We start from the raw sequence: 23,552 nt of genomic DNA, 5'->3' as shown, positions 1-23,552 counted from the left end.
AGGCGGAGCCTTCTGGTCGGGAGGAGGGGCTTTGGTTAACGGGCGTGGTTTAAGGTGATGGGTGGGGCTTCGTTATCCGTGGGTCCGCCTCTTTGGGGGAGTGGGTCTGGTTTAAAGCTGAAGAGGAGGAGCTTGTGGGGAAAGGGGCGGAGCTTTGCCTAGGGACCGGGATCTTTGGAAATTGACCGGTGGTTGGGGTGGGGGAAGGTGTTAGGAGAGGCTATCAACTTGGAAAGTGGGCCAGTCCGTGACGCAAATCCTCTAGTCCCGCCCCCCACAACCCCGCCTACACTGCTCAGCTCCTTCGGTTTTAATTGGTTCTGGTTTCTCCGCCCGCCAGACGTCTTCGCCACTCAACAAAGGTTTTACAAAGGTCCAAGTACCCGGGTGAGGACCTGGACGCTAAAATGAACACGGCCCGGATTGGGCACCCGTAGACCTTATTTGCATGGGAAATCGGGATTGGCTGGCTTCTTGGGGGGCCCGGGCGGTGTTCGTTCGGCTCGTGACCGTCGACTGCCATGGCGGGTCCCGGGGCTGCTTTCCGCCGCCTGGGTGCCTTGTCCGGAGCTGGGGCCTTAGGCTTGGCCTCCTACGGGGCGCACGGTCAGGGGGTTGGGGATGGAACTGGGATTGTGCTGGGGGAGATCTTTAGGATCTGGTGCATAGGCAGAGTCTAAAGGAAATGTCGGCCCTCCCGTCGACCAGACTGCCCGCGGAACCCTGAACCTTTTAAAAAACCTCTCAGCCGGGTCCACTGGGTTCCCAGAACTGTCCGTGCGTGTTTCCACCTATCAGAAGCCTCCTGGGGGCTCCCTTTCTTGTCGGCGTCCACCCGGGTCCACCACCACCACCACCACAGAAGTGGGGACTGTCTGGGTTGGCGCTAGGACTGGTAACCTTTGCTTCTCCTTTCCACAGGAGCCCAGTTTCCGGATGCCTACGGGAAGGAGGTGAAGTAACCGTGCTGGGGCTCCTCGATTTTGAGGCCTCAGAGGGCGCAAAGTCTGGGGTCCCTGAGAGGAGGGGAGGGACGAAACGCGCGGGTCTTTGGAGTGGCAAGGAATGCAAGTCTGAGGCCTGGGTACCTCAGGGAGGGGCAAGCTGGGGCTTGAGACATCGAGTTGGACGTTCCTGTCCACTGTGACTCTGCCCCAGCCTCCGGTGTCTTGCGTTGCTTAGGAAGTACCCCCATTTCTTTTTTTCTTACAGCTCTTTGACACGTCCAACAAACACCACTTCTTACACAGCCTGGCCCTGTTAGCGGTACCCCTGTGCAGAAAGCCCGTCTGGGTAATTCCCCCCCTCCCCACCCCTAACCCTGACCAAGCCCCACCCCCACCCCTAACCCTGACCAAGCCCCACCCATTCCCTCTAACTCGCCGGGTTTTTACTGGCCTGAATTCTGCCTTATATCTTCTTCAGGCTGGGTTACTGCTAGCTTCTGGAACTACCTTATTCTGCACCACCTTTTACTACCAGGCTCTGAGTGGAGACCCCAGCTTCCAGAATTTGGCTCCTGTGGGAGGGAGCCTACTATTCTTCGGCTGGCTTGCCTTGGCTCTTTGAGCTTTCGTGTGTTTAATTTCTGGGTACTTTTTTTTTTTTTAAGTATTGGAGCAGGGAAGGAATTAAAAGAGAAAGGCAAATAAAGAACTTCGGAGTTTTTGTTCATCTAACCTCATAAAAGAGAAAGGGCAAAAATTGTCAACCTTTGAACTCCTTCCCTTTCCCAAGACCAAATCAGCGAGGCTTGGGTTTGGGTTGGAGTCACTGTTCACTTAAGGTTAACTTGTTATGAGGTTCTTAAACTGGTGGGCGTTAGAGTCATATAGAATGCTTGAACTAACACAGATTCTTACCAAAGCCCTCTTTGGGGCCTGGGAATCTATTCTATTCTAACAAGCTCATCTTGTGGTTCTGATGCTCACTAGCATTAAGCCTAGATTTTGGTAGGGTAGTGGTTTTCTGGGGCACCCACTTACTCTAGAAGTCAAGGTTAAGGCAAGGTGGGATGGGGTGTCATTACTTACAAAATACTTTGGGGTTCAAAGCTGAGACCGAACATCATGTGTTGGGAGTCAGAAAATGCTTCACAGTGCTTGAGATGATTCTTAAAAAGAGCTCTGTTGTGTGGCTGAAACACGGGGAACAAAGAGAAGGAGATGGGAAGGGAGGGGCATGGGGCCACCTGAGTCCCCAGTGTGGGCTGAGTTTCTTAAGGCAGAAAAGGAGTGAGAAAAGGTGGCCAGGCAGGCTGGAGTAGCACCCACAGCAGAGAACTGGATGGTATTTAGGGGGCTGATTTTTATTAAAGTGTTCAAGTGTTGGGTCATGTGTCAGACAAATGTTACAAGGAAATTGAACCAAATGGTTGGACAAGACAGATACTATCTTTCCCTAGTGGGGTTTTCATCTAATACTGGAAACAGACATTAAACAACTGAATACAAATATATCACTATGAGATGTGCTATGTGCTTGAAGGAAAAGAATAGAGAGGCCAGAACAATGGGCAGGGAGGGGTGTGTCCCTTGAGTTAGGAAGGCCTCACAGAGCAGGGCCCCTTAAGGCTGGAATCAACCATGCACAGAGTGGTGGGAAAATGTGGTTTTTGGCAGAAAGAATACCTGGTAAACAGGCTGAAATGGAGCACTTTGAAATCCTTGAGGCTGGAGAGAATTGAGCAGATTGGAGAAAGCAAAAGCAGCTTGGCTGACATACAGTGATTAGAGGGTCTCCCATGGCCAGTGCAGGCCTTGCAGGCAGTGGTGGTGAAGCACTCAGAATTTATTTCCAGCGTGACAGTAAATCATTGAAAGGTTTAAAGTGAGAGAGTGCTAGAGTCTGATTTATATGTTCAAAAGGTTTGGAGAACCAATCAGAGGACAGCCCAGAAGCCACTGGAGGTCCAGCTGTGAGATGGTGATGGTGGCTTGGCTGAGGGGGAAAGAAGTGGTGAAAATGGTCCAATTTAGAAGATGAAAGAGAGGGAGATTTCTGGTTTATGGACCTGGCTAGGTGGAGGTGCTGTTACTCAGATAAGAAACTGAAGAAGGGACAGATTGAAGGAGGTCAGTTTTGGACACTTGCTTCTGAAATGACTGGGAGACATCTGAGTGGAGATACCAAGCAGGTAACTGGGGAGCTCAGGGAGAGTGATCTGGCCTGAAGTTTACTTCACAACCCTCTCTGGTCAGTCTTCTATCCCACCTCTTCCCCATTCGTGGGAAAGTTTCCATGAATCACTATGATCTCATTTGCCAGACCCAGTGGATGATTTTCAGTCTCATCTCCCTCAGCCTCTGCAGCATTTGACACAGTTGGCCACACTGTGCTCAAAAACATCCTATTTCTTCTGTGACACCACTCTCCTGGTCTTCTCTCTCTATGGCTGCTTTACCAGATTCTTGTCTACCTGGTTTAACCAAATTTTAATTAAAAGAGAACTTATATGCAAATGTATACATATTTTAATTTCACCTTTTAAAATGTCTATTTTTGTGTATATCTTATAAACATGGATATCTGTATAGTATCCTGTCAGTGCATACTTAATTTTTGTGAAGGGGTGCATTCAAAAAAGTGCAGATCATTCAGCTGAGTGAGATAGTTTCTAGGTAATTTCATTTGGCCCTATAGCCTTAATTACAGGTTGCATACTTCTATTTATTTGGCTGCACCGGGTCTTAGTTGTGGCATATGGGATCTAGTTCCCCAAGCAGAGATTATAAGAACCCAGGCCCTCTGCATTGGAAGTGCAGAGTCTTAGCAATTGGACCATCAGGGAAGTCCCTCCATACTTTTAAATCCAGAATTTATCTCTGACCCTAGTCCCTGCTAAACTCCATACCCCTGTAGCATCTACAGTGTATCATAGTGTTTAGTGGAGACCTGTAGGAATTAGGTGATGAGGAGAGAAAGGGGCATCTTCCAGACCAGGGCAAGTGCTTTGAAGGCAAGAACCCCATGCCTTCGAGACTGGAAAGGATTCCTGGTGGCTGGCTTAAAGATCATGAGATGGTCAACAGTGAAAGATGAGAACAGATGGGGCCAAATGATGGAGTGCCTTGTGCTGAGGGGTTGGACTCTTCTGAGGGTAATGGCGGGGGCCAGGTGGCTGGAGCATTTATATCCAGAGGGGAGGCATAAACTGAGGTGTATTAGTAGAGGATCAAAATATCACTTGATTGTAAAGATGAGGGGATGTCCTTGGCAGTCCAATGGCTAGGGCTCTGTGCTTTCAATGCTGTGGGCCCAGGTTCAATCCCTGGTTAGGGAACTAAGATCCCACAAGCTGTACGGTGTGGCCAAAAAAATGAAGATGAATAAAATAAGGCCTCAGGAGATCTCCAGAGTGCCAGTGGCAGAGCCAACATTGGATCCCCAGGCTCCTACCTCCCAGTCCAGTGCCCTTCATCTCAGGCAGCATTTGGAGTGCAGGGAACCTCTGGGCAGAGGAGACCTGGACAGTCCATAGACTGTATCCCTATTACGTTTGCTTTGATCCTCTGAGTGGGTCAGACTCTTGAGGAACCAAGCTAAATAAGGCCCACGTGGTAATTGGTAATTACTACACATTGTATCCACTTCCCACTGAACAGTCCTACTAGTCAGTGGAAAGTGAAGCTATGAGAGGTGAAGCAACTTCTCCTATATCCTACAGCCAAGACCTGGGGAAGCTGTGATTCAAACTCTCTTCTATCCAATTCCCAAAGCTAAGATTTTTTTTCTTTGTATGTACCAAGAAATTCAAAATTTCAGCAGTGAAAATAGACCCTTTAATTTGATATAATGTGTTCAGGTTACAAGTAGATATTGAACTTGTTTTGCCTTTGGGGACTGGTAAGACTCATTTGCTGAGTTCAGCATGCATAGTTCACCAGAGAAGGAGACTAGATTATACTGGTAGTAAATCAATTGGAGAATCAGAGTGCTTAGAGCTCAGGATGGAATGGGCGGGCAGGAAATGACCAACCAATTAGAGTGAAGGGCCTCCTGGACCAAGTCTGAGTCAGCTTTGACTTCCATTTTCCTTACATCCTATATCCAAGCTATCATGAAATCCTGTTGGCTCAAATACAGAACTTAAAACTGACCATTTCTCACTACCTCCATTGCTACTACCCTGACAGCTGGTCCAAGCCACCATCAAATCTCTAGTTTTTTGCAAGAACTTCCCTTGAGTTCCCTGTTGAATTCTCAAAAGGTTCCTATGTCTGCACCTCACTTCAGATATGTGCTTGTGCTTAGCCACTCAGTCATGTCTGACTCGTGACCCCATGGACTGTAGCCCATGGGGCTACAGAGGACCAGGCTCCTCTGTTCATGGGATTATCCAGGCAAGAATACTTGAGTAGGTTGCCATGCCCTCCTCCAGGGGGTTTTCCCAACCCAGGTCTCCTACATTGCAGGTAGATTCTTTACTGTCTGCGCCACCAGGGAAGCCCTTACTTCAGATATTCTAATGTAACTGAAATGAAGTGGGACCCAGCCAGAGGTTTTTTTAGTTTAGTTTTGTTGTATAGTTGCTCAGTTGTGTCTGACTGCGACTCCATGGACTGTAGCCCGCCAGGCTCCTCTATCCATGGGATTTGTTTAGATTTAATATGTATTTAGCCGTGATACATCTTAGTTGCACCACCTGGGATCATCCATCTTTGTTGCAGCATGTGGGATCTTAAGTTGTGGCATTCGAACTGTTAGTTGAGGCACCTGAGTTGATTCCTGACCAGGAATGAAACCTGGGCCCTCTGCTTTGGGAGCGCAGAGTCTTAGCCACTGGACCACCACAGAAGTCCCAGAGGTATTTTTTAAAGCACCCCAGATGATTTGAACTTGTGGCTAAGGTTGAAGACCACTCTTTCAATATGTGAATCTCATGTCTCCTCTCTGGCCAAATCCTCCAACACTTTGCCTTTCATTCAGTAGAAGCCAGTGGTCTACAGGGCCATATGTGATCTGGCCTCCTGTGACCTCTCTTTCCTCCTTATTCTTTTCATTGCAGCCACACTGGGCTTTGGTTAACTGAACAAACAAGGTACACTTCTACCTCTGGGCCTTTGCTCTTGTCCCCTCTACCTGAAAAACTCTTCACCTAGCAATTGTCATGGCTTAATCCTCAACCCTCTTAATGCTCAACCATCACCTCAGTGATGATGCCTTTCTACTTCACCCTCTTTAAAATTGCAACTCCTGCTCACCATTCTTCTTTCCCTGCTCTATTTTTCCTTATAACACTTGTCACAGTGTGACTTCTGATGTATTTTATGTACATTGTTTCTTCCTGGGGCGATTAGGAATTTTGTTACTTTTTAAAAAAATGCCACATACTTTTTTGATTGCCTGTCTGAAATACAGTAGGGGCTCATTAAATCTACACTGAATAACTGAATTTCCGTTTGTGTTTTGGTGGAGGTTGGTGCATGGTTTGGGCCAGGTAGGCACTAAGGGATACCAGGAGAGAGGTCTGGCACTTGGGTTTGAAGCAGATGACTGAAGCTGTAGGACCAGCCCAGAGGAACAGGGACAGAGGAGCCGGCAAACCTGCTTCTCCCTATGTTCATCTTGCTGGGTGGGACCCCCATCTGCCTGGTCACCAGACAGGCAACAGAAGTCATCCTGGACTCCTCACCTCTGCATCTCACCTCTCAAGCAAGTTCTCTATTATTGTCTAAATATAGCCAAAGTCTGCCGCTTCCCGTCTGTCTACACTATCACAGCCATCCCATCCCCCAGACTACTGGCAACAACCCAGTCTTAGGTGCCTCTGTTCCCCACCACACAGTTTAAATGGTTTTCTAAAATAGCTGACCTCCCTCCGTCTTCGTAAAATCTTTCAGTGGGCTCCTGCTGCCCTGGGGGCCAAAGCCCAGCTCCCACAAGGCCTTCTGCGCACGTGGCCCGAATTCTTATCTAAAAGGGCATTTCTTGCCACTAAGCCTTTAGGCCCCCAAGGCGCAGGACCCCCTCACACCTCCTGGCCTGGGCTCAGGACTCCAAGCCGAGGAAGTGATGCCTGTTGGGGAAGGCCTGCCTGCGTCCGGGCTGCCTCCTTAGCCTCGCCTCTCGCACGCTCTTTACTGACACTGTCTGGCGGCCTGTCGCGTGGCTGGGGGCGCCTGAAGGAAGGATTGTAATTGCAAAGTGTCCGTGTGTGTCACTGCTGCGTCAGGTAGAGAAAATGGGCAAGGTAGCCCCAAGGAGGCAGAAGGGGAGCCAGGAGCCAGTCGGAAAAGCCAATGGGTGAGAGTGTAGGGTGCTTGGCTGCGTCAGCGAGGCCCGAACCGCCCTCAGGAGGAGGAGCCTGGGGTCCAGCGCCGCGCGAGCGGCCCTCTCTCCCACTAAGGGTCACTGGTCACTCTCCGCCCGCAGACCTGGCGGGGGTCGCAGGGTTAGGTCTCACCCGACTGCCCTCCCAGGCGAGCTTCAGCATCCGAGCGGAAAGGGCGGGGACGCCCGCCAAGCCACGGGGCCCCACCGGAAAGCAAGCATTATTTCTGCGCAGGCGCGCCGCTCTGGCCGGGAGGGGCGGGACCTGGACGGGTCGGGGGCGGAGTCACCTCTGGGCCCGCCTCCACTAGCTCCTCGGGCCGCCGAGTGCTGGGCACCCGGGCTATTCTAGGGGCTTCAGGTGAGCAGGGGGAACAGAGGGGTCAGGAGACCTCCTTCGAGGTCGGGTCGTCGGTCTGACTGCAGGCCCATCTGTCCTGCGGTCTGCCAACAGCCGCCTCCGCGGAGAATGGGAGAACAAAGGGAGGGGGCGGTACTGGGGCCCCTGCGGGAATCCAGGGTCCCAGCGCCCCCGCCTTGCCCGCTGACACTTTCGGTTTCTCCCCGAGTCAGACGCGCCGCCCTAGAGACCCTGGGCCGGCGCTGGGCGCAGCCGCCTCTCCGCGTTTGCCTGTCGGTCTTTGTGTCTGTCTTTGTGTCTGTCTGCTGTCTTCGAGCTTGCCTCCACTTCTAGAACTAAACCTCTGGGACACCGAGATCCCGCGAATCCTCGCCTCTCTCCCATGGCAGGTAAGTGGGCGCAAGGTCGAGGGTCTCCGTTATCCCCCCCACGGACTTGGTAGCCCGGTGTCAGACGCATCCTCCGGGAATGTGCTCGGACTGGCTGCGTGGGGCCCCTCCCTTCCTCCCCGAGAAGCCGCCGCCCTGCTCCCCCGCCCCATCTTTCTCATTCTCTTCTCATCACAATTTCCCCGCAGCCTCGCGGCCTGTGGGCCAAGGGGTAAAGGGATGAAGTCAGGGACCCCTTCTAACCTACTCTTGTCCCCCCCACAGGCTACTTGACCCCCAAAGGGTATGCCCCTTCGCCCCCACCTCCCTACCCTGTGACTGCTGGATACCCGGAGCCGGCACTGCATCCTGGGCCTGGGCCCGGCCAGGTGTCCGGGCCCGGGCAGGCACCAGTGCCTGCCCACGTGCCTGCCCCTGCGCCGGGCTTTGCTCTCTTCCCCTCGCCTGGCCCTGGGGCCCCGGGACCAGCTGCCCCCTTCTTGCCATTGCCAGGGGTGCCTTCCGGCCTCGAATTCCTGATGCAGGTGAGTGGGAGGGAGGGAGGGAGGGAGGAAGGAAGGGAGGAGTGACAGGGAGGGGACCCAGGCGACTAGGCAGGCCAGCTGATGTCCGCCTGGCCCCTACTGTCTTTCCAGATTGATCAGATCTTGATTCACCAGAAGGCTGAGCCGGTGGAAAGTGAGTGGAAGGAGGAATAGGTTGGGCCTCATCACGGGGGCAAATAGTGGGCTCTGGGGCAGGCGCTGGTGTCGGAGCCTCAGCATGTCACCCCTTGGCAGCGCTCTTGGGCTGGGAGACCTGTAACCGCTACGAACTGCGCTCTGGGGCCGGACAACCCCTGGGTCAGGCGGCGGAGGAGAGCAACTGCTGTGCCCGGCTGTGCTGTGGTGCCCGCCGGCCCCTGCGAGTCCGCTTGGTGGACCCCGGGGACAGAGAGGTGCTGCGCCTGCTCCGCCCCCTCCACTGTGGCTGCAGCTGCTGTCCGTGTGGCCTCCAGGAGGTGAGTGGGGAAGGCTGGGGCCGGAGAGAAACTCGGGTAAGGGGCTGGCCAGTGATGGCGGCAGAACCTGGGTGAGGCATGGGATGAGATGGTCTTCTGATTGGAGTTGGCCAGCAGCAGGTGGGATGGGAGGCCTAGTGAGAGGGAAGACAGGTGGTCTAGTGAAGGGGATGGAAGGTCTCATGAGGGGAAACAGATGATAGAGCTAGACTGGTGAGAGTTTGGGGGCCAGGGTACCCGGCTGGGCAGTGATCCTGTCTGTTTCCCACTCCAGATGGAAGTCCAGGCTCCACCGGGCACCACCATTGGCCATGTTCTACAGACCTGGCATCCTTTCATCCCCAAGTTCTCCATTCAGGATGCTGACCGCCAAACCCTCCTGAGAGTGGTGGGGCCCTGCTGGACGTGTGGCTGTGGCACGGACACTAACTTTGAGGTATCAGGAATAAGGGGAGATTCCTGGGACCTTCATAAACCAAGGCATCCATGAAGCAGGATAGTCAAGAGCTCATTAATCCAAACCTGCTGTGATGCCTACCACATTGCTGGCTTTTCTCTACTCAGAAATAAGATGGACCAGGATCTTATAAAACATGGCTGAGGATTTCATCTGAAGGGCCAATGCTGATTGCGATCTGCAACCTTGTGTTGAGGGAGAAAAAAATTAGCTTAGGCCAGGCTGGAGTTAGGGTGAAGGATGATTATTGAGTGTACCTTGGGCTGGGCCCACATGGCTCCTGTGTGTGTGAGTTCGTGAGCCCAGGCCCTGGAGCAAGCACTGATTTCACTTGTTAATATCCTGTGGCTTACCTTGCCAAATGTCCACCCATCCACCCCTAGTCTGAAATCCAGGTGATGTCCTTCTTACCATACATTCTGGTTACCAACCCAGAGCCTAGAGAATCCAAGTGGTGACCATTTAAGAGTAAAGCCTGGGAAGCACCTTCTTTTCTAGAAGATAAAGGCACTTGAATACTTTAAGAGATAATTATATGTGTAGATAAGGGAGGAAACAACAGGTATAGTCTGGTAGGCTTTCCAAGGCTTCTGATAAGGTGCTCTACCTAAGGTTACTTTTTAAAACTGAGTCACCTTGGTACCTGGGGAAAGCTTCTTTGATAGGAACTCATTGGCAAAGAGATAACTTGATGATCTCTGGATGGGAATATGTAGACTGCATGGTTCTTATCAGGTCAATCTTCCTTTTATGTAATATGAATGGTCCACATTTGGGGTTGTGCTCTTGGGACCACAGGGCTGGCTGGGAGAGGCCCTGCCCAACCTGGGACTGGTCTGCAGGAAGTGCCCCAGGGCTGTAGGACCTTCGGGGAAGGGGATGGGCAGGACATCACTCCAGTTCTAGCCACAGGAGAATGAGCGGAGGATAAAGTCCAGGCAGTCATTGTGAATTACCACCCATATTGGCAGGGCCTGTTGCTGCTGGGCTGAGAGAGGCCAGTGAAGACCCTGGTCCTCAGAGGCCACTTTCTGCTGCCCCCTCCTCCCACTGGATGGACTTGTATCCACCCAGGATGAGGCTTGCATGCTGCACTAGACAGAGCCCTCACTACCTTGCAGATAAGAGGACAGACAGCCCTCTGGGCCATCTAGCAGCCTGGTTGGCTGAGCACAATCAGGCATTTAGCAGCTTCTTTTAGCCCATCTGGCCAGGCTACTCTGTACAGGGCACAAACTGCACCAACTGTTGGTGGCAAGGACTTTGGTAACCAAAACAAACCTAGCAACTGGCCATCCGCTAAGGAGATTAGATTGTATTGTGCTTCTGTTTCTCCCAACACTGATGTTTAGCAGTCACGTGTGGCCTTTCAAGAGCAACAGATCCAAGTTGCCACCCCGATTTTTGTTGTGGACTCACAGGGTAACTTCAGGTGGGTCAGTGTCCCCAGATGTCACATGGAACCCAAAGGCTTTCGGAGGATTCACTATGTGTACCGCCTGCACAGTTCATAACCGGGGACTGTGGAAGTGGGACGGGAGACAGAGATCAGGCACAACCCTTCTACGTGGGATCTCCCTCCCTCCCTCTCTCCTGCCAGGTGAAGACCCCAGACGAATCCCGCAGTGTGGGCCGCATCAGCAAGCAGTGGGGGGGCCTGCTCCGAGAAGCCCTCACTGACACAGATGACTTCGGCCTGCAGTTCCCACTGGACCTGGACGTGAGGGTGAAGGCTGTGCTGCTTGGAGCCACGTTCCTCATTGTGAGTCGGCGGCCCTTGCTCCTCCCCCCACTACCCCTCTGCTCTCACTCAGAGGTTCTGAGTGCTTCTTGGCCTCCTGCTAGGAGAGGTTCAGAGACAGAGTCTTTAGGGGTTTGGGGTTCCAGACCTGGGTTTTGATAGCTGAGCCAGGCTGGCCCAGCCAGATATCCTGCTGACCATGCCCTCCCCTCAGGACTACATGTTCTTCGAGAAGCGAGGAGGCGCTGGGCCCTCTGCCATCACCAGTTAGAGGCCCTCTCTGGGTGAGGAGACCATCAACTCAACCAGAATTCAGGATGGTCACTCGCCCTGGCCCCTGCTCAGAGGTAGCCCCTTTCCTCTGTGTACACTGCAGGCGAGAGACAGGGAGGCCTGCGAGGCTGGGGGCTTGGTGCCCCATCCCTCCCCTGCTCCCCTGGCCTCCTTCACCTGTGGCCCCTACAGAAGGGTATGTATGAGAGCCCTTCCCCTGCTACTTCCCGCCACATCTCCCGTGGCCCCTCAGCATGCAGGCATATCGGCTTTCAAATGTTTCCTACCCACTTCCTCCCAACCCCTTCCAGGGTCTCTGCTCCAGACGAGGCCTTAGAACGCGGGACTCTGGGGTTCTCTGACGGGGCTGGGGGTGGGAAAGACACCAAAGATGGCGGACCTGGCCACCCTTTCCCCACATCCGCTTGGCCAATTAGTTCAGCCTCAGACAATGGCACTCTGAGGGCATCCTACCTCCCCACTAGGGCCAGGACCCCAGTGCCAACTTCCTCTCCCTCAGCTGGTGCTTGCTGCGACTTCCTGTGCCTTAACCACCCGTTCCTTCCTTTGTCCCAGGAAGGAAGCTGTATCTTTTTATGTTATATTCATATAAACTTTGTAACTTTTTGCACACTGGAAGATGTTTGTAATAGGAGAGGGTAGGAGAAAGAGTTGGGTGTGGGAAGAGATAAAGGGAAATAAGACAGCTGTGATGGGCAGGGTCTGGCCCATCTCATAATCCACACTGCCAAGATCATGTGTCCTTGAGTCTAAGAGAGCCCCTTTGATCACCCATGATGGCCCCAGACCACGCCAAGGCAGCTGAGGCTGTATTCCCCAAGTCATCCAAGATGGTTACCCCCAGAGCACAGTGTGGTAGCTGATGGCAGTTCAGGATGGCTTCTCCCGTGACCCAGAATGGCCTTGTGCTCATTTTCTGTAGTGACAGAAGCTTCCTGTGGGTATGATGTGCCACAGCTCCGCTCCTCCAAGTATTCCCTCTTGTTGGGCAGAGTGGACTAGATCCTCCTATGGCCAAGGGAGCTTGTGGCCTCAGAGGCCAAGGGGCAGGTGAGGAGACAACAGTGCCTGATGCTGGGCTCCTCCTGTACCTACCACAGGCCTGTTGGGACCTTGTTCTGCTTCTGCCTTGTCTCATGTGGCTAGGCCCTTGGTCTGTCTAGTGTCTGTGCCCAAAGGAACGGAGCTCAGGGCCGGGCCAAGACATAGCGGCTGGCAGCTGAGAGGTCCCACTGGTAACGCTCCAGGATGCGCCGGCAATCTGCTCTGGACCAGCTGCTGAGGTAGAAGAGCTGCTCTACCTGTGGGGGTGGGAAGACAGGCAGCTGACTGCCAGAGGGCAGGGCCAGGAAGGGCAGGAACCAGGGGAAGGGTCGGACTTTACCTTGAGGTTCCGTATGGCAGAAACCACATCTCCCCCGGTGGCTCTTAGAGCAGCCTGGCACTCCTGGTAGGTGACTCCGTGCACACTCAGCTCTACCTGCCAGGGATGAAGCCTCATTTAGGCCCCTCCTCCAGTCTGTAGCCCCTCTGGACACCGGGCCACTTCAGGGAGACCTCACCTCCATAACCCTCCTCTGCAGCTCAGGGTCAGACAAGGGTCCTCCGGAGGGGATGGTGGCTTTGCTGGCTCCAGGTGCTCCTACGGGGTGACTGTGGGGAAATTCTCTTTTGGGCCAGGGAGGCCGCTCCCTGGGAGGCTGGGAAGAGCTGGCAGCCATGGGAAGACGGGGTGACCGGCCTGGGGGTCCCTGGGGCCCAGTTCTGGCATGTCGAAGTTCAGGGGGACTCGACCCGCCTCCTGTGGGACGGGGACCCAGGGATAGAACCGACTCCAGACTCTTGGAAATGCCTGCATATTTGAGAAAGAAACCACAACTTGAGAGGAAGCCCAGCTGCCTTCTTTCTCTGGCTATCTGTCCTCGGGGTGGTCCTCTGTCCAGGCAGACCAGAACCCAGATGTGCAGGATGGATGCCCATATCCAGGCACCCAGGGGGCCCAGAGAGCGGCCCAGGGCTGCAGGGGGGAGATGCTGCCTGAAGTCCAGCCAGCATGTCAGCAGGCAGAGGAAGGGCAGGACCCGATAGGTGGGGAGATCACAGATACAATCAGAGCAAGGGGCACTGTTGGAGGGTGATTCCAGACCTCCTGGGAGACCCTGTAGGCTCTGTCCCCACCACCACACCTACCTTTAGTCCTCTGCAGAGCCACATTCCTTCTCTGGCCCCGAGCCTGAGGGGCATCCTGAAGCTTTGCCTTCCCTCTGTCCCTGTCGGAGAGTATTCCAGTTCATTCTCCGCCCCCACCCCAGAGAGCAGTTCCCTCCCCCAAAGAATTTCTGGGGCCTCCAAGCAGGCTGAGACCTGAGGCACCTCCAGCCTGCCCTCCACCTTTACCCCTTCCCCTCCAGCTTCCCCTCTCTGGGGCCTCCAGGCAGGCTGAGACCTGAGGCACATCCAGCCTCCTCTCCATCTTTACCCACCTCCCTCCAACTTCACCCTTCTCCCCTCCATCTTCACCTCCCCGACAGGCTCCCCTTCCAGAAAAGTTGCTGGGCTTGGTTGGTTCCTAGCCTAGCTCTGGCCCCCACTCTTTTGGGTCCTTACCCATCTGCGTTTCTCTGGTGTCGCTCTCCCCGGGCAGGGGTGCCTCTGAGGATGGGGCGGGTGGCTGGTAGGTCTACCAGTGTCACCGCCGAGGCTGCGAAGCTGCCCACTTTGAATGTGCGACCGTTCTGGCCCTTCCAAGTTGTGGAGTCAGGGCTGTGGGAAGAGGCGTGGGTGAAAGGGCTGGGCCCCAGGGGAGAGTGGGGGCTGGGCCCCGTCCACATTCAGCTCACAAGCTGTGCGCTATGGAGCCACATCTGCCCGGAGGAAGGGACGCTTTTTTCTCTCTAACACAAAAGGGCTCTATGGGCCAGCGGTGGCTCTAGCAGGGAGGCCAGGACTGTGGTAGAGTGCTCGGGGCCCAACGGGGGAGAGGAGGCAGAGGCCTGGGGTTCAAGGAGCTGGGGGGAAGCTGAGCCGGGACCAGCATCAGGAGGGTTGGGAGGGAGTCCTCCTGGGGCTGGGTGGGAGGCATGAGACCCTCACCTGCCCTCAATGATAGTGATGGGGTCACCAGGTTCCATCCTCAGGGCACCAGGCTCCATGACCTCCCTCACACAACGTCCCTCAGGAGGCCAGGCCTGTAGAGATAGGAGGAAAGGGTAGCTGGGCTTGTGGCATGAGTCACAAGGGTAATGTCATGGGAACAGAGGAGAGACTCTTCATGTACCCATCAAGCAAACCCCTACCAGGTGTGTCCTGGGCCCAGGGGGGGGATGGTCCCTGTCTCAGCTGTAATCCAGTGGTAGCAGACCTGGATTCCATGCCAAGCTGGACACAGCCCAGGGGTCAGGAAGTAACAAAAGGGGACCCTGCCTCTATCTAGGGGGGGTCAAGGGGAGAGTCACCCTGTACACTTTCACTCCATACCCAGGCCCATCACCTCTGCCTCCCAAGGACCTCTGGGAATTCTCCACTGCCTCCACCTTCATCCAGACCTCTTCATCTCACATCTGCTTCACAGTCATTGCAGTCTACTGGTCTTCCCATCTTCAGCCTCATCCTTCTAATCCATTTTTGCACCAAACCAGAGTGTGTGCTATGCTAAGTTGCTTCAGTTGTATTCAACTCTTTGTGACCCTATGGACTGTAGCCCACCAGGCTCCTCTGTTCATAGGGTTCTCCAGGCAAGAATACTGGAGTGGGTTGCCATGCCCTCCTCCAGGCTATTTTCCCAGCCCAGGGACAGAACCCATGTCTCTTAGTCACCTGCATGGCAGGTGGGTTCTTTACCAATAATACCACCAAGGAAACCAGAGTGACATATATCTAAGGATGGCCTATAACTCTCCTGCTCACAACCCTTCTGTGGCCCCTAGATGTCCTCAGAGTTAAGAACTAAACTCCTTTAATGTTAGAGTATATAGTGATTTAGGGCACAGCTCTGCAGTCAGTGACTGGTTCAGCTCTCCATTCCTCCACTTCCTTAGGCAAATCACTTAAACTCAGTGTCTTAACTGCCCCCTCCCTAAGATCGAGCTGGGTTGTTGTAAGGACTGAATGAGTGAAGATGCATCAGGATACATGGAGAGCACTTAGTACGGTATCTTGCACACACCAAGCGCTCTCGGTGCTAACACCGGTTATTTACCATGTCTTACAAGTCTCTCCTTGGTGCACCCCGAAAGTGCCTCTGCCACCCTGGTCACTGTACTTCCCCCTCCCACGCTTAACCTTTCCTCTGTCTGTCAAACACCCACTGCATCCTGCCTCTCTGGGCTCCCCTCTCTCTTCCCCAGCCAGCATAAACTAGACCTCAGCTGTCTCCCTGGGGCTCTGAGGACCCTAATGGTGGGGAATGAATCTGCTTTGTTCAGAATCAGGTCCCAGACCCCAAACTGGGAGTCAGTATACGTCCATCTTGTGCATGGGACCCTGGGAAAGAAAACAGAGGCAAGAAAGATTGGGGGTTTCCGGGGAGACAGAAGCTCCCACCTCTTGGAGCAGCCCCTCTAGGTCGGAAAAGGTGGGCCGGTCAGCAGGGTGGTAGGCCCAGCAGCGCAAGGCCAGGGTGTAGAGGGCCCTGGAGCAGAGAGGAGGCCTGGGCAGGCGGGCTCGGTCCTTCTCCAGCCGTTGCAGGATGAGGTATGGCGGGACCCCGGCCCAGGGCTCCTCGCCCCCAGCGAACATCTCCCACAGCGTCACCCCATACATCCACACGTCCGAGGCAGATGAGAAGGCCCCGTGGCGCAGGCTTTCGGGCGCACACCTGTGGAAGCGGAGCTGAAGGGGGCCGGATGTGTGCACAGGGTGTGTGCCCGGAGCGCCCACCTGCCACTGGGCACGCCCCCTTAATGCGCCCCGCGGGCCTGCGTTCCTTCCAAAGTCCTTTCTCTGCCCTTCCAGACCGGAAGACTCCTCTAGTCCCCGCCTCCCTCAGAGGACCACCCCCTCAGCTCCTGCCCTCAGATCCTGCCCTACCGCCCAGGTTCTCACCATGCAAAGGGGATGCGGCGGGGCCCACCCATGATGTAGCGGCCCCGGGCGCCGCCCAGCGGTCGCACCAGCCCGAAGTCAGCCACCTTGATGGTGCGCGGTGAAGCCAGTAGCAGGTTGCGCGTGGCCAGGTCTCGGTGGACCAGCCCACGGGCCCCCAGGTACGCCATGGCCCCCGCCACCTGCCGCAGGAAGAGGCAGAGCAAGGCCAGGGCCAGCGGGGGCGTGGGGGCTGGGGCCGTCAGACGCGCGTGCAGGGAGCCCAGGGGCGCCAGCTCCATCACCTGCAGGAGCACGTCGGTGTGAGCGGTGGTCTGTCCCCATGAGACCCTAGCACTCACCCTCCTGTAGCCCATCGGCCTGGGGACTGTCCCAGGTGCCAGCATCAGGGTTTGCTCACCATCTGCAGAGGCTGGCCTAGTACAAGGCCGTGCAGACGCAGCACGTGTGGATGCTCCAAGTTCATCATGACGGACACTTCTCTCAGGAAGTCCTCTAGCTCAGTGCCCTCGGGACCTTCGGGACCCACCCGGAGGGACTTGACAGCCACTGGGACCTGGGCGTGGGGGGAAGCACCGTAAGGCACAGGAGCAAACAGTTAAGCCAAGGCCAGAGCAGAGAGGGCCCTCAGAGAGGGGGCAGCTGGCCCAAGATCCCAGAATGAAGTAGGTTCCCTGGACACTCACAGTCTGGCCGCTGGGTAGTGTCCACAGCCCTCGGTGCACCATGCCAAAGCAGCCGGAGCCCAGAAGCTCCCCTCGGCACACAGCCCGGTCGGGGATCAGACACTTGAGTCTCCCATCTGGCTCAGGGAGGGATGGAAGGCTATCTGAGGGTGGGGTGGTCTCCTTCTGCCCAGAGGCAAAGCCCCCAAGGATCTGAAACAAGGATGGGAAATCAGGTGTGTGGAACTCTGTTTACACTCTCCTCTGCCACTCAGCCTGCCCCCTGCCCAGGCCTGAGCGGGCCCTGAGAAGCCTCTCGCCCCCACCCCAAAACACACACCTTGTAGACCCAGTTCTTAGACTTGAGCCCCGAACGGTGCCTCTTCAGAGCTTCAGCCAGTCTACGTTGGGCTGAGGGAGGCCAGAATCAGAGGGATGGGGTAATGGGGGCGGCAGGGAGCAGGATGCAAGAGATTTACAAGCAAGAAGGCTGGGGTGTGTGGTGGTTGGAGGAGAGTCCCAACTAACAGGCTGGGGAAGGAAACAGTAGGGCCTAAGGGCAGGGGACTCTCACCAGGCCGGCCCATGCCAATGCCATCCAGATCTTCAGCTCTTACAAAGTCGAAGTGCTCCGGCCGAGTCACGTTAAGCTCCTCCAGGATGGGCCGGTAAAACTGGGCCAGCTGGAGGTCTCGGAGCAGCCGCAGCAGCCACAGGGAACCCGCCTCGGGGAGCATGTCTGGAGGAGGGACCCCTGTGAGGCCCCGTCCTCCAGTCACATGGTCCAGGGTAGTCACCTGAGACACTCAGGCACCAGAGACATGGTCGCCAGCTCCACCCTCAAATCCTCAGAAACACTCAGGTACAGAGGGAGGGATCTCAGGGTCAGCCAGGAATCCTGCCCCTCATACACACAAACCCCACCCAGGAAGAACGTTCTCCTCACACCTAAGATTTTAGCACCTAGCAGACTTCAGATGTGTGGCCCCGCTCTGAGATATGGCACACTGCCTGTACCCCCGTGCATGCTAAGTCGCTTCAGTCATGTCCAGCTCTTTGCAACCCTATGGACTGTAACCCACCAGGCTCCTCTGTCCTTGGAATTCTCCACGCAAGAAGACTAGAGTGGGTTGCCATGCCCTCCTCCAGGGAATCTTCCTGACCCAGAGATGGAACCCTCATCTCTTTATGTTTTCTGCACTGGCAGGTGGGTTCTTTACTACTAGTGCCACCTGGGAAGCCCTGCCTGTACCCCTAGGCCACTCAGACATACTGCCTCTTAGACTTGAGGTGCACCCTTGTACACACCCACTCAGGTACACCAGAGACATTCTGATCCACCACATACACTCCAGAGATGCCCAGATACACTAACCACACTTCAGACACACACACACACACACACACGTCACACCTATAGATCCCCTAGAAATGTGATGCAAAAGACACCAGAGACACATGATACATGTCCACTCCCAGCTGAGCCATACACTAGTTGCCGCAAGACACCAGGATTCCTGCCACGTACCCCTCACACACACCCTCCTTGAGACATGTTGAGTTTACTGCCTCCAAGATTCACCTGCCCTCACGTGTGAGACACCCAGGTCTACACAAACACAGCACACAAGACATCAAGCTTTGGTGTCCACATGTACCTGAGATATGCCGGTAGGCTGCCCCCTCTGCCCAGAGCCGCCCAGAGTCATTGCCTCTTCCACACCCTAGGCAGCAACATGTGAAATCAAATCGGGCATTTGTGACGGGCGGTAAACCTCAGGTACTGCTCAGAGACACCCAGGCTGCCAGGTACACAGTCCCTTCCCCACCCACCTGAGCTCAGATCCCAAGACAGAGCCCGGCCGGCACACGTGAGTCCCAGGCAACTCCACCAGTCTTTATTCAATAAGGCTCTCGGCGCCGGCTGTCTGCGCACACACTCTCCCTCACACACACCTGCCCCCCTCGCACCCCTAACTTAGTTAAGCCCGGAGGAAGCGGACGGCCCCAGGCTGGGTCCCGAGGGACGCTCGGAGGTGGCGAGGAATCGCGGGCCAGAGCAGGGGCGGCGGGAGGAGAAAGCCAGGATAGCTAAGACATCCGGCCCAGTGGCAAGGTGAGAAGGGGACGGACAGCGCGAGATGGGGGACAGGAGGAGACGTGGCCGCGGAGGAGAAGGACCGGCGAGGGGAGGCTCGCACCGCCAGACGCGCCCCCAAACGAAGGCCGCCCCGCCAGCCCGGCCCCCAGAGCCCCTGCCTCTCCCGACCCTCACCTGGCGGAGGCGGAAGCAGCGGCTGGGGAGCCGCCCAAGCTGCCGGGACTAAATCCCGGGGAGGGCAGGACCGAAGCCGCGGGGCGGGGCCTGGCGGCTGGGCCCGGGTTCCCCGAGGGATGGGGGGTGGGTGGAGGAGGTGGGGGTTGATGCTGGCGGCCGGCCAGCCAGGCCAGACCCTGGCGGGGGGCCTCTCTTCTCCGGTCCTTTGCTCGCCCCCTTCCCACCCTCTCTCCACCTTCCCACCCTCTTTCCAGACTTCTCTAAAGAACTTCTCACCCCTCCCCAGACTTCCTCCTCGGTGTCTCGTTCTCCCTTCACCCCTGCCCCGTGCCCCCTTCAACCGAATCCTCCACCTGCCTCAACCAGGGCCCCACCCACGAAATGAATAACCCCTGGTAGAGAGACCCGCCCAGGGCCCGGGGATAAAGCTAAACCGGACAGAGTCCCTGAGAGGGCTTCATGGCACTCTGATGCAGAAAGCCGGCCTGGCGAAGCTTTCTGGGCTGTGAAATGGCGCCACGACCGAGGTGTTGATGGTGGCGCAGGTAGTCAGCTCCAGACCGCACCGAGTCCCTAAGACTAAAGCCCTTGGCCTTTCCCCCTGCTCTGAATGTCCTTTCCCAGTCTCATGTGCTGCCCCCGAAATGGACCTTTTGGGGAGCTCCCCAGGGTGGAACGGGGCGGGGGGGGGGGGGCTCTGGAGCCAGTGGGGCGGAGACAGCTTCTGAGTGGCCCCTCAGCCCGATTCCAGCTTGGTACCTGGTCTTGGTGATCCAGGGCAGCGCTCCATACCTCAGGGCACAACTTCCCATCTCTGGCACTTCCTGGCCTCCTTCTGGCCCCTCCCACCTGTTACCTCTGCTGACACCAGGGTTCTGTACACTTATGCTTGCCCTGTGGGGCAGGACAGTCTGGCTCCAAGAAGGCTCTGAGAAGCAGTAAGCCCTCTTCCTTTCCCTCACGGGTCTCAGGACCAGTCTTAGGCTATCTGGCCTGTGTCCTTCTGTCCCAGGGATAGATGTGTGAGCATAGCAGATGCAGTCTCCAGAGTCCCGTGGGGGGCAAAGCCCCCTCATCTTGGTAAACATATGGAAAACTCCAGCACTGATGGGAAAATCGTAGTTCACAGTTCTCCTCCTGTGGTTTTCTTGCCAGCTCTCTTGCCCTCCCACCAGGGCAGATAACAGATGTGACTGTTCCCTGCACATGTCTCATCTCTGATTTGCTGTGGACTGGCTCCACACGGGAGGGGCTGGATCTGTCAGGTGTCCTGAGGTACCTGGGACAATGTAGGCCTATAATAGGTACGGTGTGTATTGTCTATGAAGTCTGCTCAGTCTAACTGCCGAGCCCTGGGCGGTGAAAAGTGTGGAGTCCTGACTGCTAGATCGCCAGGGAATTCTCCAGCAATTACTATTCCCATTTATAAAACCCAGAGATGGTTTCTGCCTGCTCTTGACCTTTCGGTCAACAGAATCACACGCTTTATTGTTTGCATTTGGCTTCTTTCACTCAACATTTTTTTGTTTGGTTGAGGTTCTTCTTTTTTCCCAAATTTTTATTTATATATTTTTAGCTGTACTGGGTCTTTGTTGCTGCGGGAGGGCTTTCTCTAGTTGCTGAGAGAGGGGGCTACTCTCTAGTTGTGGTGGTTGGGCTTATTGCAGTGACTTCTCACTGCAGAGCATGAGCTCTAAGTTTCGCAAATTATAGAGCACAGGCTCAGTAGTTGTGGCCAGTGGGCTTAGTTACCCTGTGGCATGTGGGATCTTCCTGGCACAGAGATCGAACCTGTGTCCCCTCCATCGGCAAGCAGATTCTTAACCACTGGACCACCAGGGAAGTCCCTTGTCCAGTTTCTTGATGGGAAACACAGCAATTCCATGAGCATCTTCAGGAAAGAGCAGGTGAAACCTGATTTTCCTGTGGATGTCCAGTGTCCTCACAGATCTGGGTGCACAGGAAGTCCTCTGGGTATTGAATGAATGAATACATGCGTGTGGAGCACATGGTGGGATATGAAGGCCGATGCAGCCGGAGAGGCTGGCAGAAGCCAAACTAGGTGTCAGATCATCCTTCCAGCAGGCTTTCACTGTGCCAGGTTCTGGGGACCCAGGTGAACAAGCTGGCACGATCCCTGACCTGGTTGGGTTCAGTCTGCAGGGCCTTGCAGAACAGGCTCAGGAACTCAGGCCTTTCCTTAGGGCTTTGGTACCCCCTGAAAAGTTTTAACAGGAGAGTGACAGAACCAACCCCAGGTGTAAAGAGGCTGCGAAAAGGTGAGAGAGAAAAAGGAGGGAACTCAAGGAAGAGGCTGTGACCATTGGCTCAGGGGAGAAAGGCTGCCCTGCTGGCCTTGGTGTGGGATGGAGAGGAGACTGAGGAGGGGGCGCTCCTGACTGGACTCTTGGCCTGGTTCCTCTGTGCTCCAGCAGGAAACCAGAGGCAGAGGCTCCACCCACCTTTGTCTTTCACTTGGGAAAAAAACCCAGGAAATCAGAGGCCTCTGTATCCCCCTTTGTTTCTTATTTTTGGAATTAAGCTTCTCTCCTCCCCCACCTTTGCCAATAAAGATGATGGGGTATGGAGGAGCAGAGCCTGATGATTCTCACCCCCGCCTCGGGAGGCCTGCCTCCCGGCTGAGATGGGGCATCCAGCTAACACTTAAACTTGGAGTCCCAGAGCACCACCCCCTCCACTCTCTCCATCTGCCTTTCCCCAACTTCTGCCTGGCCCTGCAGGCTCTGCATCCAAGAAAGATGAGCGCATTCACACCACCAGAGCCAAGTTTTCCCCACAGGGCAGAGAACCAGGAGGACAAGCAGAGATGGCGGCCCAGTGGCCAACCTCCCCTCCCCCACCTTGGGTTTGGCAGACAGGTAGGACCCATCCTTCATCAGGAACCATGCTGGTGCCTCTGCCTTCTCCCTTGCTGCCCTGATCCCTGAGATCACTGAGCTTTTCCCCTTCTCCCTGACCACATCAACCTCTCAGCAGAGGAAAGCCCCCCAATATTCTGGTTCTCTCTCTCCTCTGAGCCTTTGCATGACTATTCCCTCTTCTTGAAAGTCTTCCCACCCTTCTCCAAATCTGGCCTTGCCAAATTCAGGCAGCCTACCCCTAATCTAGTCTGGACTCTTCCCCTACACCCTAAGATCCTTGTGCTTTCTTCTCATTGCACTCATTGCTCTGATAGAATTTGCCAGTAACTTGTCTTATCTCTCCTGCTAGATTCCAAGCTCCAGGTAGAATATGACTTCATCTTGTCTGGGCATTGCTATGTCCCTCATGCCCAGTATGGTGTCTGACTCATATGATAAGTGCTCAGTAACCTTTGTTGAACAAATGGACGAGTCAGAGTCATCTGGATAGAGTGAAGCAAAGGAGATTTTTGACATCAGGAGCTCCTTTGATGGGAGTGATGGGGATGGGAGTTTCTAAACTTAATCCATAAGTGTTCTCCTGGTGAGCCCACCCCTGCCCCTCCCCATGTGACACTCCCTGACCCCACATAGTTAGCTCTCCCCAGACCCTTGAGTAACAGCCTCTTGTTCCATTACCCCATCTCCATCTCCCAGGACCCTGAGGTCTCATTCTTTTCCAGTTTACATTTGCTCACTAGTTAATGGAGTCACCAGCCCACCACCTTGTTTCTATCTGACAGTTTTCTTTCCAAAGTGGAAGCAGTCTTAAATCTTCCATATTCCGACAGGCTCATAATGGAGCTGAGGGCCTTTACAGAACAATAGCTCTGGGACATCCCAGGTGGTCCAGTGGCTAAGACTCTAAGCTCCCAATGCAGGGGGCTCGGGTTCCATCCCTGATCAGGGGACTAAATCCAACATACCGAAAATAAGAGTTTGCATGCTGCAACTAAAGATCCCATGTCCTGCAACTAAGATCTATTGCAACCTAATTAATTATTATTATTATTTTTAACCAGTAGCTGAGAGCTCACTTCTGGAGTCTGACTACCTGAGTTTGGATCCCAGCTTGATCACTTACCATCCTATAAATCTGGGCAAGTTACTTCATGTTTGTACACCTCTGTT

The 23,552-nt window shown here is 55.0% G+C and overlaps 3 protein-coding genes across 14 annotated transcripts; 2 read left to right on the top strand and 1 right to left on the bottom strand.

Moving 5' to 3' along the window:
• Nucleotides 1-385: 385 nt before the first annotated feature.
• On the top strand, nt 386-1,656 carry TMEM256 (transmembrane protein 256). The gene is made up of 4 exons (XM_069603353.1): nt 386-606; nt 922-953; nt 1,213-1,293; nt 1,426-1,656. The coding sequence occupies exons 1-4, from the start codon at nt 522-524 to the stop codon at nt 1,567-1,569; spliced, it is 342 nt and encodes a 113-aa protein (XP_069459454.1). The 5' UTR covers nt 386-521; the 3' UTR covers nt 1,570-1,656.
• A 5,632-nt stretch (nt 1,657-7,288) lies between these two features.
• PLSCR3 (phospholipid scramblase 3) lies at nt 7,289-12,124 on the top strand. 3 transcript variants are annotated; one of them, XM_069603350.1, is made up of 8 exons: nt 7,289-7,633; nt 7,846-8,022; nt 8,287-8,546; nt 8,658-8,700; nt 8,802-9,022; nt 9,297-9,458; nt 11,080-11,241; nt 11,435-12,124. In XM_069603350.1, exons 2-8 carry the CDS (start codon nt 8,016-8,018, stop codon nt 11,489-11,491), a joined length of 912 nt encoding a protein of 303 aa, XP_069459451.1. In that variant the 5' UTR covers nt 7,289-7,633; nt 7,846-8,015; the 3' UTR covers nt 11,492-12,124. The 3 variants fall into 3 exon arrangements, with proteins under 3 accessions (XP_069459451.1, XP_069459453.1, XP_069459452.1); XM_069603351.1 differs by having other exon boundaries at nt 7,295-7,633; nt 7,842-8,022; XM_069603352.1 differs by lacking the exon at nt 7,846-8,022.
• Nucleotides 12,117-20,359, bottom strand: TNK1 (tyrosine kinase non receptor 1). 10 transcript variants are annotated; one of them, XR_011259841.1, is made up of 14 exons: nt 20,260-20,337; nt 18,881-18,946; nt 17,797-17,961; nt 17,563-17,633; nt 17,244-17,435; nt 16,958-17,113; nt 16,558-16,841; nt 16,057-16,330; nt 14,608-14,702; nt 14,122-14,277; nt 13,705-13,784; nt 13,077-13,366; nt 12,899-12,990; nt 12,117-12,815 (listed from the first exon to the last, which is right to left on the bottom strand). XR_011259841.1 is itself a non-coding variant. In XM_069603341.1 (14 exons), the coding sequence occupies exons 1-14, from the start codon at nt 20,288-20,290 to the stop codon at nt 12,702-12,704; spliced, it is 2,070 nt and encodes a 689-aa protein (XP_069459442.1). In that variant the 5' UTR covers nt 20,291-20,359; the 3' UTR covers nt 12,117-12,701. The 10 variants fall into 10 exon arrangements, 8 of the variants coding, with proteins under 8 accessions (XP_069459442.1, XP_069459444.1, XP_069459443.1 ...); XM_069603341.1 differs by having other exon boundaries at nt 12,899-12,994; nt 20,260-20,359; XM_069603343.1 differs by lacking the exon at nt 20,260-20,337 and adding an exon at nt 19,498-19,538 and having other exon boundaries at nt 12,899-12,994.
• Between the last annotated feature and the right edge of the window lie 3,193 nt (nt 20,360-23,552).

Source organism: Ovis canadensis, chromosome 11, assembly GCF_042477335.2.
Source record: "Ovis canadensis isolate MfBH-ARS-UI-01 breed Bighorn chromosome 11, ARS-UI_OviCan_v2, whole genome shotgun sequence".
Lineage (NCBI taxonomy): Eukaryota > Metazoa > Chordata > Mammalia > Artiodactyla > Bovidae > Ovis > Ovis canadensis.
The sequence above is the reverse complement of the archived record's forward strand: the minus strand, read 5'-3'. Positions and strand labels throughout refer to the sequence as shown.